Here is a 15,343-nt window from a genome sequence, read left to right on the forward strand (position 1 = left end):
TGTTTTAATCAATACATTTTTTTATTTAACATAAGCTCAAAATATCAACATGGAGTAATAACAACAGAGCTGAACTTTTTTTTTTATCACACCCCTCTGACCTCTGACCCTTTCAGGTCTGTAATTACTTTAAGCGCCAGAAAGTGTGGCAGTCAATCGTCCTGCATTCTCTTGATAGATGCCGCCCTGACAGCGCTATTTCTAGGAGAACGATCCGTCAGTTTAGCATTTGTTTTGATAGTTGCTCTGTTTTGTGTTCAACTTCCAATCAATAACAACAATCAGAGGCGTTTACATAGATGGGCTACAAATTTCCTACATTCTCCCCTTTTTCTTGCCCTTCTACAAAACAAAATTTCCTGTTGACTGTTCTTATTAGCAATAGTGTGGGTGTTATGGAGTGTGTGCGCATGTGTATTATGGCGTGTGTGTGCGCATGTGTATTATGGCGTGTGTGTGCTCATGTGTATTGTGGCGTGTGTGTGCGCATGTGTATTGTGGCGTGTGTGTGCGCATGTGTATTGTGGCGTGTGTGTGCGCATGTGTATTATGGCGTGTGTGTGCGCATGTGTATTGTGGCTGTGTGTGCGCATGTGTATTGTGGTGTGTGTGTGCGCATGTGTATTATGGCGTGTGTGTGTGTGCCTAGCGTCTGATAATGTAACTTTCAGGAAGATTGCCATTAAGCGCATATTATAATGGCGAATTTAATTCCAGTTTTAGAGTTCATCATGTCTGCCTAAGCCAGGGGTTCTCAACCTGTGGATCGCGACCCCCTTGGGTGTCGATTGACGATTTGCCAGGGGTCGCCAATGACCATCGAAAAAATAGATTGTTTGTGTCTATTCTTCTATTGCCCCGGGGGCGGGGGGTCGCGGCAGAGTGGGGGATTGTAAAAAGGGGTCGCCGAGCTTAAAAGGTTGAGAACCGCTGCCTAAGCAATGGAGACAAAGTTGAAAAACAAATGTTACTAAGAGGTTTTAAAATGTTTTAATATCATTTAATTAATGTATTACTTTCACTTCTTGATTGATCTATTAAACTATCTATTGTTAACATTCTCACTTTATATAAATTAATTACTTTGCATTTAAAAAATATACACTTCATGCTGCTAGGAAGAATGCCATGTAATGAATAGCCTGTACAAAGCAACGTATAACGATAAAATGTTATGACAGCCTTAATGTAATTATTACCATGTTTGTGATCATTGTATTTTAGAATAACTATTTAATTAGTACCTTTACTAATAAGTCCGGCCCCTAGTCGAAAGACCTGAGATGAACTCCATTTGGTGGCAAGGCTGGAAGGATCAGTCCTCTCGTAGAGCCTTGGCGAAAAACTTCAAGCCTTCAAGCTCCCATACAGGTCAAGTGACTCTGCAGACAAACTACTCCGCAGCTCAAAGTCGAAAGACCAGACGCTGATCCTGTCGGGATAGACAAGCTTTTTACCGAGGTTTATAGTTAAATTAAAAGAGACTGCAGCGTACGCAAACTCGTTGACCGCTAGCTGGATATCACAGATGAGTGGATACAAGGCGGGTGAACGAAAAGAGGGATTAGACGGGACATGGAAACACTTGTGATTATTAAGTGTAGTTTTGAAGTGAGGTGAACTATATTTTACAATCGTTCAACATCTTGTAATTTCACGGGTGTTTTGATATATTTTACAAAGGTTATTTCAGCTCACTCTGTCTTGTACACATTTGTGTACATGTTATTCATCTCACTTCCCAATCTCGGAAACAAGTTTTAACTTAGCACAATTATTCATTACCCTTAATAAATCATGAATCAATAGAACAAATCGACCAATTATTTAACTACTTACATGTAGCGTGCTGGCATAGTTTTATACTGAGTACTTACTAAGGGGAGACAAGACAAGTGTAGAGAATTAGGTCGTTGCCTAAACATTTGAAACAATAGATGGCTATAAAAAAAATTTTTTTTTCATTATCATTTGTCTAGCTCAGTGGCTAGCGTGTCGGCTTTCCATCAAAGAGGCTTGAGCTCTCGATTTCAAGTTAAGTATATATTTTTTTTTCATTTTTAAAAGCCAGCACGGAAACCTTCTCTCCCAAATCTTCCTCCAAACTGGTTCACAGAAGTTATTGGACCATAATGCACCTTGCGTGTAAAATATGAATTGAATTGTTTGAAATCAGGCAGACCTCTATAGAATTTCTCTTATAAAGCGATATCTCCAGGTTAAATTTTAAAAAATAACTATCAGATTTTCTGACACTTTAGCCTCATTGACTAAAGAAACGATGCTTTTATCTTAAAGCACGTTTGGTTTTCATTGCAAGTTTGACGGCGATAGAAATCAATCGTTTAAACAAGACACGAGTGCAAACTTCCAGGGAACGTAAAATCTCCATATATCTGTTTTTTTGCTCTAATAGTGGTGCCGGCATATCTTCTGTGCATAATCCATACATCAAATATTGTAAGATACCAATTAGTATATCTAAATAAACAGCCTTAAAATTTGACAAATAACTGAGCATGACACTATCAAGGACAGTGGGTGAGCGATAAAATTATATCAAATAACGAATGAGCCTATACTTCCTGAAACCTGATGTCAGTATCAACCGGCGACTAAATAAAATTGACATTATAACCAAAAAAAGTCAATAAAACAATAGCCCAATAAGCCCTATTGTCATTCCAAGATTTATGGCAGTACTAGGGTTTCAATGGCTTCATCATTCATTCCGCTATGGGCAGCGTCGAAAGTCCACTGAAAACCAGTACTGCCTTCGGGGCAAACAAAAGACCAGACCACTTAATTAATTGGAACATCTCAAATTATCTATCATAAGTCAGAAAAAAAAAACAATATGAATGTTGAAATGCGTGGGTAGATGGGTATCTGACTAGCAAGCTTAAACAATCTTAACTCTATCTCTCCGTAATTATTTACCACATTCTGGTGGAATCAACGCTGGTATCGTCAGTTAGGAGAGTTAACTCAATAAGAAAATGTCCACATTTAAGTTAACCATATCTTACAACTGACTAAAGCAGTGGTTCTCAAACTTTTTCCTTAACGGAACACTTTGCCAATTCCGAGTATTTAGCGGATCACTTTGCTTAATTTTTAGAGAGGTCAATTCACGTGGTGCCCGTAGTGGCCTACTATTTAATCATTCCAGTAGTTCGTGGAGACTGCTGAGGACAGACGTAGATGGCGGAAAGAAAACCTAGATCGACCACCGGCAGACAACGGTAATATCTGCGCTGGATGTGGCAAAATATGTAAATCACAGCTAGGACTGCGTAGACATACAGTACTCATCCTCAGTCTTCAGACAAGCCTTTTTATTCAATTAGAACATACATATAAGCTTTGTATTTGATTGTACACTCCCCCCCCCCCAACGGCGTTACCACGTCCAGATAGTCATACATATAAGCTTTGTATTTGATTGTACACTTCCCCCCCCCCAACGGCGTTACCACGTCCAGATAGTCATACGTATAAGCTTTGTATTTGATTGTACACTCCCCCCCCCCAACGGCGTTACCACGTCCAGATAGTCATACATATAAGCTTTGTATTTGATTGTACACTCCCCCCCCCCCCACGGCGTTACCACGTCCAGATATTCAACAAAACATCAATAGTCAACTCTATTTGTCTCTACATTTAGATTTACCATATCGTCATATTCAATTCTTATCAAAGGATGCTAATTTTTTTACCTTTTACTTTAGTCTGTTGGATACGTTGGGGCACCACGTAAGATTTGTCGACCGTCTTTCTCCATTCCTCTCTGTCTTTTGCCTTAGTTAGAACCTCTTTCAATGGTGGACCTGTCCATTCTTCCCATCGCTTTATCTGCCTGCCTCTTCTTCTTTTTCCAGGTACTGTTCCCTGAAGGAAGGTCTTTGCGAGCCCCGAAGACCTTGTAATGAATGGTAAATTTACGCTATCTGAAAAAAAAAAAAGTTACAGTAATGAATAAGCTCATCAGTGAACTATCAACAGAATGCTGGAAACAGAGAATAAAAAGCTATAAAATAATTAACTATTAGCATTAATAATTACAGTGTCACACTTTCCATCCTCTAATTGTAGGAAAATTGTGGCCTTGTTATTTTTTCGGCATCTATTTTCGTTCGTTAACGATCGCATCTAAAGGTATTCATTCAGAAGCTTAATGACGAGTAATGGAAGGCGTGAGCGTGCGCGCCTGTGTTCCCGGGGGGGGGCGTGCACTTAGTTCATCATTGCTGCGGTCACCTGTCATGTCGTGAAAGTTTTCTAAGAGCCAATTCATTAACTCTTTCTCTCCGTAATTATTTACCACATTCTGGTGGAATCAACGTTGGTATCGTCAGTTAGGAGAGAAAGAGTTAACCACAGGATGAAATAGTTTTTGATGAGATCAATTCTAAAAGTTCAGATGCAATTTGTAAATATTAACTTTAAAACGATCTGGTTATTTTAATCCGTCATTAAAAAAAAAACAAACTATTATTTATAAATGTGCATAAATAACTTGCCATAAATATTCTTTTCCATCTTACTAAAACACAATCACACAAATGTTTTCTTTTCAAACATGAAATATGTCAATTCAATTGGAATAATTCATTATTTTTTAGCGTGTATAGCCTATTTCTTAGAGCACTCTTGGAAGATGATTAGCTGAAAGATATATTTACATTTCTGAAGAATGGGGTTGTTAAATATTTCTGACCTACTTAATTAAGGTGAGGTCACGTGAGGAGATCCTCTCAGCGAAATCATTGGCTAGCCCGCTATTCAAGTCTAATTCCGTTTCAGCTTTTTATTTTTTATAGATTTTAACTTCCGCAGGCTATCAAAGGGAACTGAGTTGATTCGTGAATAGATTTCAATAGCTCTATCCATGTCTTAAAGGAAAACTCCGATGGTTTTGACAATTATTGATATAATATGTGTTTTGATCTACAGATAATGAATATATTTTTCTATTTTTTTTAAATTTGCAATAATAACTTAGTAATTGATGTTTTTCTGACATATTTTTTCTGCGCATTCAAAACGATTAGATTTTTACCGGGTTTCTATGTGACGTCACACTTGCCTATTAATTTAATCTGTTGACTTATTGTATAACGGGAGACCATACAGTTAAGTTCACATTCTCTAAAAGAAATATATCTTTGTCTATGCAGTTAGATCTAGATCTTGTAAGCAAAAGACAAAATGCGTGTTGAAAGTAGATTTACATGCTTGACTAACCACGGCAGTGTGTATTTTCTCGCCAGACCACTCAACACACAACAAACACTATCGCTTGGATTGTCTAGTCATGACCGACTACACGTAGTCTAGACAAGCCTTACACTGACCAGTTTGTTCGAATCAGTCAGACACACGATCTATTTACTTCTTGGGACAGGGAGGGGATTAGATGAAAATGTTACTTTTTTTATCGAGTTGGTTATCCTAATGCTTTTAGATCTCTCTCTCTATTTATAAGTGTACCATAGCTCTGGACTAACAGCTATTGTAAGAATGAAGCGATACGATTGGTTAAATCTTGTTTCTCTTTCAGTATTATTGAGGTAAGTGACGTATGCCTAACCTAAAAACAAAATCTCAAAGAACCCCGTTTTTTTTTATTTAGATGTCCAGAATTTACTGTCTAATTTATTAAATATAAATGTTTCTAAGCATTTCAATACAAAATGGTAAAATGTTTACTATTTAACCAATCGTATCGCTTTTATACGCAGAATTTAAATATGTCAAAATTCAAATTTGAAAAACCATCGGAGTTTCCCTTTAATGAGGTGACACTGACATGAAACGTTAAAAGTGTTTTTATAAGCACGGTGTTTTGTTTTTTTTAGTAGGTCCGTATGGAGGAACTGTCGTTAACAAAGGGATCTGTTGATCTATCTACGTCTGCTCATGGGACCTTGAACTTAAAGGGTAAAGGTGGCTACCTCGCTCAGGGCTCACTGAACTTGAAGGGTAAAGGTGGCTACCTCGCTCAGGACTCACTGAACTTGAAGGGTAAAGGTGGCTACCTCGCTCAGGGCTCACTGAACTTGAAGGGTAAAGGAGGCTACCTCGCTCAGGGCTCTCTGAACTTGAAGGGTAAAGGTGGCTACCTCGCTCAGGGCTCACTGAACTTGAAGGGTAAAGGTGGCTACCTCGCTCAGGGCTCACTGAACTTGAAGGGTAAAGGTGTCTACCTCTCTCAGGACTCACTGAACTTGAAGGGTAAAGGTGGCTACCTCGCTCAGGGCTCACTGAACTTGAAGGGTAAAGGTGGTTACCTCGCTCAGGGCTCACTGAACTTGAAGGGTAAAGGTGTCTACCTCTCTCAGGACTCACTGAACTTGAAGGGTAAAGGTGGCTACCTCGCTCAGGGCTCACTGAACTTGAAGGGTAAAGGTGGTTACCTCGCTCAGGGCTCACTGAACTTGAAGGGTAAAGGTGTCTACCTCTCTCAGGACTCACTGAACTTGAAGGGTAAAGGTGGCTACCTCGCTCAGGGCTCACTGAACTTGAAGGGTAAAGGTGGTTACCTCGCTCAGGGCTCACTGAACTTGAAGGGTAAAGGTGGCTACCTCTCTCAGGGCTCACTGAACTTGAAGGGTAAAGGTGGCTACCTCGCTCAGGGCTCACTGCTATATTTTCTCGCTTTCCAACTGACCGAGCACGTAAGACAGCAGAAGTCGTTTAGCAGGGCCGGTCTTAGGCCACTGAAACCTATGCGGTCGCAGTGGGCCCCGCGCCTTCATAGGCCCCGCGCAAATTGTAAGTGTAAATTATTAAATTTAACCTTTATAACTTATAAATAATAACAGGGTTTCCACGGCCTCCTGATTTTCAGGAAATCTCCTGAAAAGGCAAAATGTTCGAAAAAGTCCTGGAAATCTCCTGAAATTATTAAAATGTCATGAAAAATGGACAATATTGTCATTTTTGGGGTGCCAATAAATAAAAACAGCATTGTGAGCTTTCATTTAATAAAAATTTATTGCAAAGACAAAAATATTTTCTAACTAAAATAATCTTAATTTTGACATTATGCTTATCCCTACCCAGACTAAGCCCCGCACAATCCGTTTCGCATATGGCCCCGCAATGGCTAGGGCCGGCCCTGTTGTTCAGGATCTAGATCTGCTCCTAATTGTAATAAATACGTCATTCCAATGGTTATGGAGTGAGTGAGCTGAATAAATTCTGATGTAGACATGGGTAAGGCAAGCGCAGACGAGGTTATATATAAGAAAGTGAACGCTTAAACAGGGGAGACGACTCACAGTATTGTTTTGTACTAGTTTCACGTGTCATTATTTCACTTGTGTTTCTATAAACCACCTCACCTCACCCCTTCACATATCACCTAGTCTAACTATAGGGGAACCACACTTGGCTTCATGTCTACTAGCCTCGCTTAAGTCTCTACTATGATTTAGGTTATTTAAAAAAGTTGACATCTACTTTTTAGAATATAATTCAATACATATGTTACATTTAAACAGTGATGCCCAACCTAATTCAATCTACATCTACAGTGTAGGTAGCCTTACCACCGACTCATTTTCTTGTCTCTTTTTGGTAAGTATTCCTTCGATCCTCCAATCTCTAGGCGTAGTTTAACAATCGTTTTATTCCCGCTCAACTCAAGAATGCCGGCATATTTATTTTATATGCCGTTTAAATGTTGTTTTATTAAACAGCCACACTTCCTTTACCAAACAAATATGTTGGCTTATCCAAAAGTAAAGATCCTTTCACTTTTCCTGGTAGATTCTACATTAAGAAAATCAATTTCATAAACGCACAAATGTCGAAGATACATCTTTCAACTTTGTGCCGACGTTCCGACGGGGCGGATAGAGCCACGTCGAGGGCCGGATCTGGCCCGCGCGCAAGATTTAAGGCATCACTGTGTTAGAAGACGATTGTTTCTTCATTTTGATGATACGTCAAAACGTCATTTCTAGTCTGGTGATGATGAATCGTCTGTGAAGCACATTCATACAATTGGCCCAATATGAATTTAACTTATTTGTTTCTTTAGATGTAGATAGGGGCATACAGTAAGGTTTTTGATTCGTTGCTTGTGTAGATAGGGGCCTACAGTAAGGTTTTTGATTCGTTGCTTATGTAGATAGGGGCCTACAGTTGCGTAGATAGGAATTTACCATAATTTGGGGGTCCGGGGAGCTTGACCTCTTTGAGAGCCCCTGCATTTTGCTTAATATTTAATATTTAATGTAAAAAAAAACACCCCTATAGGGGGCCCCCCTGAAGTGGGGGCCTGGGGGGATTTTCAAATTGTCCCCCTCCCTCCCCCACCTTAGCTACGCCTCTGGCCTAGGTCCTCCAATTATATAAGGCTGACCCTGTTTCAAAGCCTTGAATTCTTCTTTCCGAATCAGCATTCAGCGTCCAACTTTTACCACCATAAATATAAATAATGACTCTGTTGATTTAGCAGTTAAAAAGTGAGACTCAGGCATTTACAGTTAGTTTTTCATGAAACAAAGTTTACTTTTCAGCAAATGTTTTAAATTACCAGTTTTTATGGAGTGGAGGGAGGTGGGAAGTAGCCTACTTAGCTTGTAAGAAGAAAGAGAAAGTAGCCTCAGTGAAACAAAATGGAGAAGAAAAAAAAAGATTGGTTGGCGGAAGGGGAGAGAAATGAGTAAACAACAGAAAGTAAAGCCAACTAATATTATTTGTCACTTGGTTGAATAAGCCGCCGGCAGTTTGTCTTGGACGAAACCAGAATTGAGTTAGTGGAGCCCAAATTGGGAACATCTTTTAGAACTTCTGTTGATGTATGTGGTAGTAAGGAGGAAAAGACTTCTTCCTTATACGAAATTTGTCTTACAAAGTGTGTAAATAAAGAAATGTAGATTAATTTTTTTTGTGAGACGCTGTCAATCATCTCTGTCAGTCATGACTGTAAAAAAAAAATATTGGCTACAGAAATACATAAATAAAGACTTGAAAGCGATTTAAAGAAGTAAAATAAAATTTAAAAAAAAAATTATTAAAGGGAAAGCACCGCATAGTCACTGCTCAATAATGCAAGGTTTATCTCCCCTTTTATGTAAAACAAAATTAATTAATTACCACTAAATGATTAGCTTAATTGTAATTTTTTTAAAATTGATTCATGAACTGTCTCTTAATATGAATAACTGTGCAACTTCGACTTGCTCCGAGACTGGGAAATGGTAGACAAAACGTGTAAAAGAATGCACCCGGACAGAGTGAGTCGATCAAAGCTTTGAAAAAAACAAGGGAAAATCCGTTTCGCTCCGCATGGCGAAATGGCTAGCCTGCATTCTCAAACGCTTGTGCAAGAAAGAATATGAAAGAAACACAGGCCCATATTGTCCTGCCCTATGTCTATACTATAAAGTAGAATGTAAGGCGTATGTATGTATGTATGTATGTATGTGTGTATGTATGTATGTATGTATGTATGTATGTGCCGAATAGAAATAAAAACCGTTTGACCAATCTTGATAAAACTTGGCATAAATGTTCCTTGGATACTAACTGGAACCGTGACGTCTGTATAGTAGCCCTAAAACAAAAGTATTACTATTTCATGAATCTAGGCCATGTTTACCATATTTACATGAGACAAGATCGAATAGTGTTATGTTTATTTAGATTCTGAATACTGAAGATCTCTAGTTTTCTTTGGGTGAAGGGTTAATTCACAGACTTCTTAACGGCCATTTTGTTTTAACTGTCAGTTTAGAAAGAATATTAAAATGAGGAAATAAAAATTGTCTCATTCATGATTTTATAAAAGTTGGGCCAAAAGTAGGTTTACAGTTACTTTATTATATGTGCAATTTCACAATCACGTTGTAATCTACCCGGAAATCTTAGAAAATATTAAAATAATGCTGACACCAAAGTTTGTTCTACTTACTCATGTTTTCACAACGTCACACAACATTTATGGGAGAAGTTAATGGACTGAAAGATTACAGTCCTGAAGTATTCGCTGAAAATTGCTTAAGATCGGAACTTATGTCATACTGTTTGTCACAGTGTTCTGAACAGAGTTGAAAAGTGTTGCAGAGTTGAAGGTGAACACTTTGAGATTAAGACTAAGACTGCTTTATTGATCCTTATGGAAATTTGTTGTGATTACAAGGACTCTTTTCTCACAACACAACAGAAACATTCACATAAATAGAACAGACACAACATAAAGAGTTCATTCAGCGATTACACACAGGCATCTTGGTCTTTTTCATGTTTCCTGATCAACGAGTGGCGTTGATATAGGCTGACCGAGTAAGGAACAAACTAGTCTTTTTGTACCGCTCTGTTCTTTACATATGGTAATGTTTCATGCAAAATGTTTAATATGTGGTGAAGATGTATTCAAATACATTTTCTAACAAAAGAAAAATGTCTTGGTCCACCCTACGTCTATGCAGAGAACAGGGAAACAAGAGCAATAAAACAAGATTTCGAAAATGTGACAAGTTGACAACACTGATGTTAAAAAGATAACAATCCAAAACTTCTCCATTTTCTTCGTCAATTTCCGTTAACTTGACCACTGCCCTCTGTCACGTGGTACCAGCTTACAGAGAAAGTCATATTTTAAAATCTAGACGGTCATTAGTGTCAGTAACTTCTACTACCTGAACCGAGGTGTCGTGTTACCTGTATTTTAATTAGTAGCCAGACTTAGCCCTCGTCATAAACGTCGTGGGAGCAGAAACAAAAGATTCCCCCCAACAGATACGCACAAAAACACACACACACAAACACAATATTGTGTCTATATTTAATAAAGACAGGTTAGCTATTTCAATCCATATTAACTCTTTCTCTCCGTAATTATTTACCACATTCTAGTGGAATCAACGTTGGTATCGTCAGTTAGGAAAGAAAGAGTTAAAGAGCTAAAGAGAGTGAGAGAGAGAGAGAGAAAGAGAGTGAGAGAGAGAGAGAGTGAGAGAGAGTGAGAGAGAGAGTGTGAGAGAGAGAGAGAGAGAAATGGATGGAGAGAGAACGATGTAAAATAAAGAATACAAATCGTATTAACCCATTAATTGTTAATAAAAAATTCGAATTCCCAATGTTCTAAATGGTTTTTAAAATAACAAACATGTTAGGGTTAAAGAAGGTATATTTGTATTGAAATAACAAGTCTTCTTTTTTTTCATTAACCTCATTTTAACCATAACATGTTTGGTATTTTAATCTGATCCCTACATTCCGTTAGGATTGATATACAGGACTCTTCACTACACGCTGTCCAAAGACTACGTTGCTCTTTCTTTGTCTCCATTCAATAAAAGGTCATTACAATAGGGGCTATTGTGAAAGCCTGGGTTTCAGACACCCAGGGCATTGGGCCATTAGACTTGACCAACAGATTGGGAAATAAAGGAAGTGCGTCAGTGGAATTTCCTCTGTCTCCGGGGGATGCGCAATGGTTCCAGTAGTTGACATTCAACAGTTCATTGACGTTTCAAGACCTGTGGTTATGTGTGTTTCATCTGTGTGAGTGTTAGCGTGTGAATGTGTGTGTGTGTGTGTTTAGTGCAAGGAGGTCAACCTATTCATATTTCCTTTTCCTTTGAGAACTTCAGGTCCAGGTGAAGTTCGTGTGGACATCGTGGTGTCACGTGGTGCCGCGTTGTGACCGACATAGTTATGTGGGTACTCTTGAGGCCAGTTTGTTGACGTTTGCTTTGTTGTGGCCTTAGTAACACTCGTCCGTCTGTTATGTTCCCTAGCTAAGCCAGATACCCGCTTTGAGATAACTTGTAATCTCATTTTATAAGCAAGAAAATACATAAAAAATAGGCCTACTTTTTTTTTAAAAAAAAAGCTTATATTAAGTGTAAATTGTATCAATTAGTTTGGATCAGTCTTGTGATTATATTTGAAATTGATCAAGACTAATATGTGCGATTAGAAATATTTTTTACCGATTGTTTTGGTTTAGCGCAATTTCATGCTTTTAGCTTTCTCAATGCGCTATGACCATATCGATTGTCAGGACTAGTCGTGGAAGGCTGGGTGGACTAATAAAGGGGGGTATCGGACTAAATGTTACAGTGATCGCTTTTAAAAGCATTTTATTTTTTTAAAATGTGTACGACTTGAATCCGAGCTCGAGGGCTTAAGCCTCCTCAAGCCAACACACTAACCACTGTGCCAGCGAAGTACTTATGAAAATAGAAAGTTTTATACTTATCTAGTGTTAGTTTCAAACTTTTGAACGACGCCCTAATTCCCTAACATAAAGTATAAGGGGGGCTAATTCAACTTATACCACCTGTCATCTGTCAAGTACATTATCTATCCCTTGTTAGAGACCAAACAAAATAATTTATTATAAATAGTAATTGGTAATTTGTATAATTCTTGTTTTGCCAGGTACAAGAAATAATTGTGCAAAATTTCAACTTGATCCGAGATTGGGTGTGGAGAAATGGCGTGTACAAACCTTTTTTTCTAGACAGACAGTTGATTGATGTAGGGTTTGTAATTACAGACGTGAATTCAAAAGATTTCGGGATCTTACTATGAAGTCTAGTCCCACAATCAAACAGAGTGGATGATTTTCAGGATGAATCTCAAACACAGTTATCTCCCTTCATTGTCTGAGTTACGATTTTTAACAAAAGGAAAGAAAGCGATAAGAAGAAATAGGTAGGTGTTAATAGGTGACACTTCATACTACAGAAGAAATTAATTGATATCTATGTCTGTAATATTGGAAGAGATCTTGATATAAATCGAGAATCTGTCATATTGAATGATCACAGTTTCTAACTAAATAATAGAAATGATTATGTACTACAAGCAAAAGGGAGAAGTTCAATATAACAACGCTAAAAAGGGCACAAAAAATTACCGTAAACATTTTAAAATACTGTTATGACATGATTAGGATTTAGTTATTTGTTTCGGGAATAAGGGGAAAGTTTTAATTAGCGACAAGTGACGTGACAGATCTTTATAAAAAACAAGAACGCTCTAAGTGACGCTACAAAGAAGACGCTTCGTGTAGAGCAGTAGAATAGATATACGGATTTACGGACATAGCTGACATCGGACGATTCCCTTCGTGATTATTAAATATATTTGTAGAACAACATCAGCGTCGACTACTTATTGATTGTTTGGCATTTCGTCGGTGTTCCTGATTTGGTTGAAGGTTACCTCATGATCATTGCATTGATTACATTCAACACCGCGGAAGAGCCACAGCAATACACTGGTTATCAACACTTCCTATATTTTTGTTTTTACACCGGATACACCGAAATGCTGGCCATTAACGTTATTCGCCTTAGACGGATATCCTCAATATTAAATAAATATACAGCAGCTTTATTACTTCGATTAAAAAAAAAGATGTTTTATGCTTTTTAAGCAAACATTTCTGGGCCTTATAAAGCAGTCACTGTCACAAAATTCCAGCTTAAAAAAGCGACCTACTCTAAAAGTCATACAGCTGTCAAGTGATACAAATAAACACAAATATCACTATAAGATCTATAGGCCTACTTTAAGCAAAGGGCACACAAGACAGCTTTTTAAAGAGACTAATGACCGAACTATGTCGTATCAATTCTATATTTTATAAACAATATCTTTATAGTAAGTGAAATATCACTCATTCATTCATTAGGTGACTGGTCTTTCGTGAAATTTCTGAAATCGCTTAAAGGATTTGCATGAAATTATGTAAACAAGTTCCTATTACCTCTTAAGTGCTTACTAAAAAAAAAAACGGTTATGATAGATTCGCAATCTTAGCCAGGGATGGCTAAAAGAAAATAAAAAGAAATAGTAAACCATTTGCATTGTTCTAGGTTTCCCCAAAATGACCGCAGTCTAAACACTAAGCTCAAATACAAATAGAACAAGATACACTTCTTTTCTTTTGTTAAAGCAGTCCTGCAAAGCTTGAAATTTATAGGCACTTTGTAAAAACAATCGGATACTAGAATTCACGGGCAGAAGTGTTAAAAACTAGGCTTGAATTCGGCCAACCTTTTTCACTTTTCCTTTAGGCGGGGCATGAGCTCATGCTAGAAGTTTAAGAGAATTAATTTTGGAACATCTTGGAATGTTCTAACAGGAGTTGACTACAAGTGATACATCGGGGAACTCATCAACGTTGGATAACGATTATAATGTTATAAAATAACTTGAGTGGTAGATCAAAAACAAAATGCGAAAGAAATATAGCCTTCGTTGGATTCTTTCAGAAGAGCAGCCTATGTATATTTGGAAATAATATCTTTGTCTTTATGTTATAGTTTCATTCGCACAAATTCACTCTTTTACTTGTTAATCAAATTATTTTTCCCATTACTAGATCCATGCAAGAATTAAAAAAAAAAAAAACTCTGCCTTCGGCGTTTCCGGTATATAAAATACAAAGGGTATTGTAAAACTGTGTTTCTCAAAAAGCATAGGAATATATCTAATTTTTTTTAAACACTGTAGAATCAAATTATCTTATCTTCTTCGCGTATAGCACACAATAGTTTTCATTATTTTGTTTTCAATATTGTGATCTTTCAAAAAAAAAAAGAGTCCTTGACATTGTTTAGTTTGTCTATTTTGAAATCTTTCCCAATTTTCTTCTATTTAAGTCCTTACGTCCTTCTGTTGGGGTTCCATTATATCTCCCACACATATCTCCTTAACCCTCTTTGTGTGTGTGTGTCTTACTGTAATTTATTGCTTAAATAACGAAGACGGGTTAGGGTTAATGTCAAAAGCAAAATGTAACAAAGGGCAGATTACTGTGATCAACTTAATGATGGAAACCAACATAGACATGTATAAATATAGACTGGACAAGAGAGAAGATATTATCAAGGAAAAAAATGAGAAAAGAGAGTTTTGTATGAATTATACGAGAAGAGATAGAACAAAAATAATTTAGAGATTTCGCGAGAGAGATAAAGACCATTTGAATTTGGAGAGAGAGGGGGAGAGAGAGAGAGAGAATAAATTATATATAGAGAGAAAGAAAGGGCGAGAGAGAACGAGATTGAATTAGAGGGAGATAGGGATAGAATTATAGAGAAGAAGTGATCGAAAAAATAGAAAGAAAGAGAGATTGAATTCGAGGGAGAGATGGAGAGAAAGAAGGAGTGAAGCGAGAGAGAGAGGGAGAGAGAGTGCGGTGGGAGTAGAGACAAAAAAGATAGAGAGAAAGTGTGGGAGAGAAAAAAAAAAGTCTGACTTAGTAGACAAAATGCCCAGATCAAATGCTCATTTTGACCAGAAGTGAGTAGTTCATAGAAGTATTCACCTACTTGGCGTAGAAGTAAAGGACTACTTTGTA

The 15,343-nt window shown here is 37.5% G+C and overlaps 1 protein-coding gene across 1 annotated transcript; it reads left to right on the plus strand.

Annotated features, from left to right (window-relative positions):
- The first annotated feature begins 5,873 nt into the window (after positions 1 to 5,873).
- Positions 5,874 to 8,059, plus strand: LOC129926460 (spidroin-1-like). The gene is made up of 2 exons (XM_056030665.1): positions 5,874 to 6,683; positions 8,054 to 8,059. The coding sequence occupies exons 1-2, from the start codon at positions 5,874 to 5,876 to the stop codon at positions 8,057 to 8,059; spliced, it is 816 nt and encodes a 271-aa protein (XP_055886640.1).
- The last annotated feature ends 7,284 nt before the right edge of the window (positions 8,060 to 15,343 follow it).

Source organism: Biomphalaria glabrata, chromosome 1 (assembly GCF_947242115.1).
Source record: "Biomphalaria glabrata chromosome 1, xgBioGlab47.1, whole genome shotgun sequence".
In the NCBI taxonomy this organism is placed as follows: Eukaryota; Metazoa; Mollusca; class Gastropoda; family Planorbidae; genus Biomphalaria; species Biomphalaria glabrata.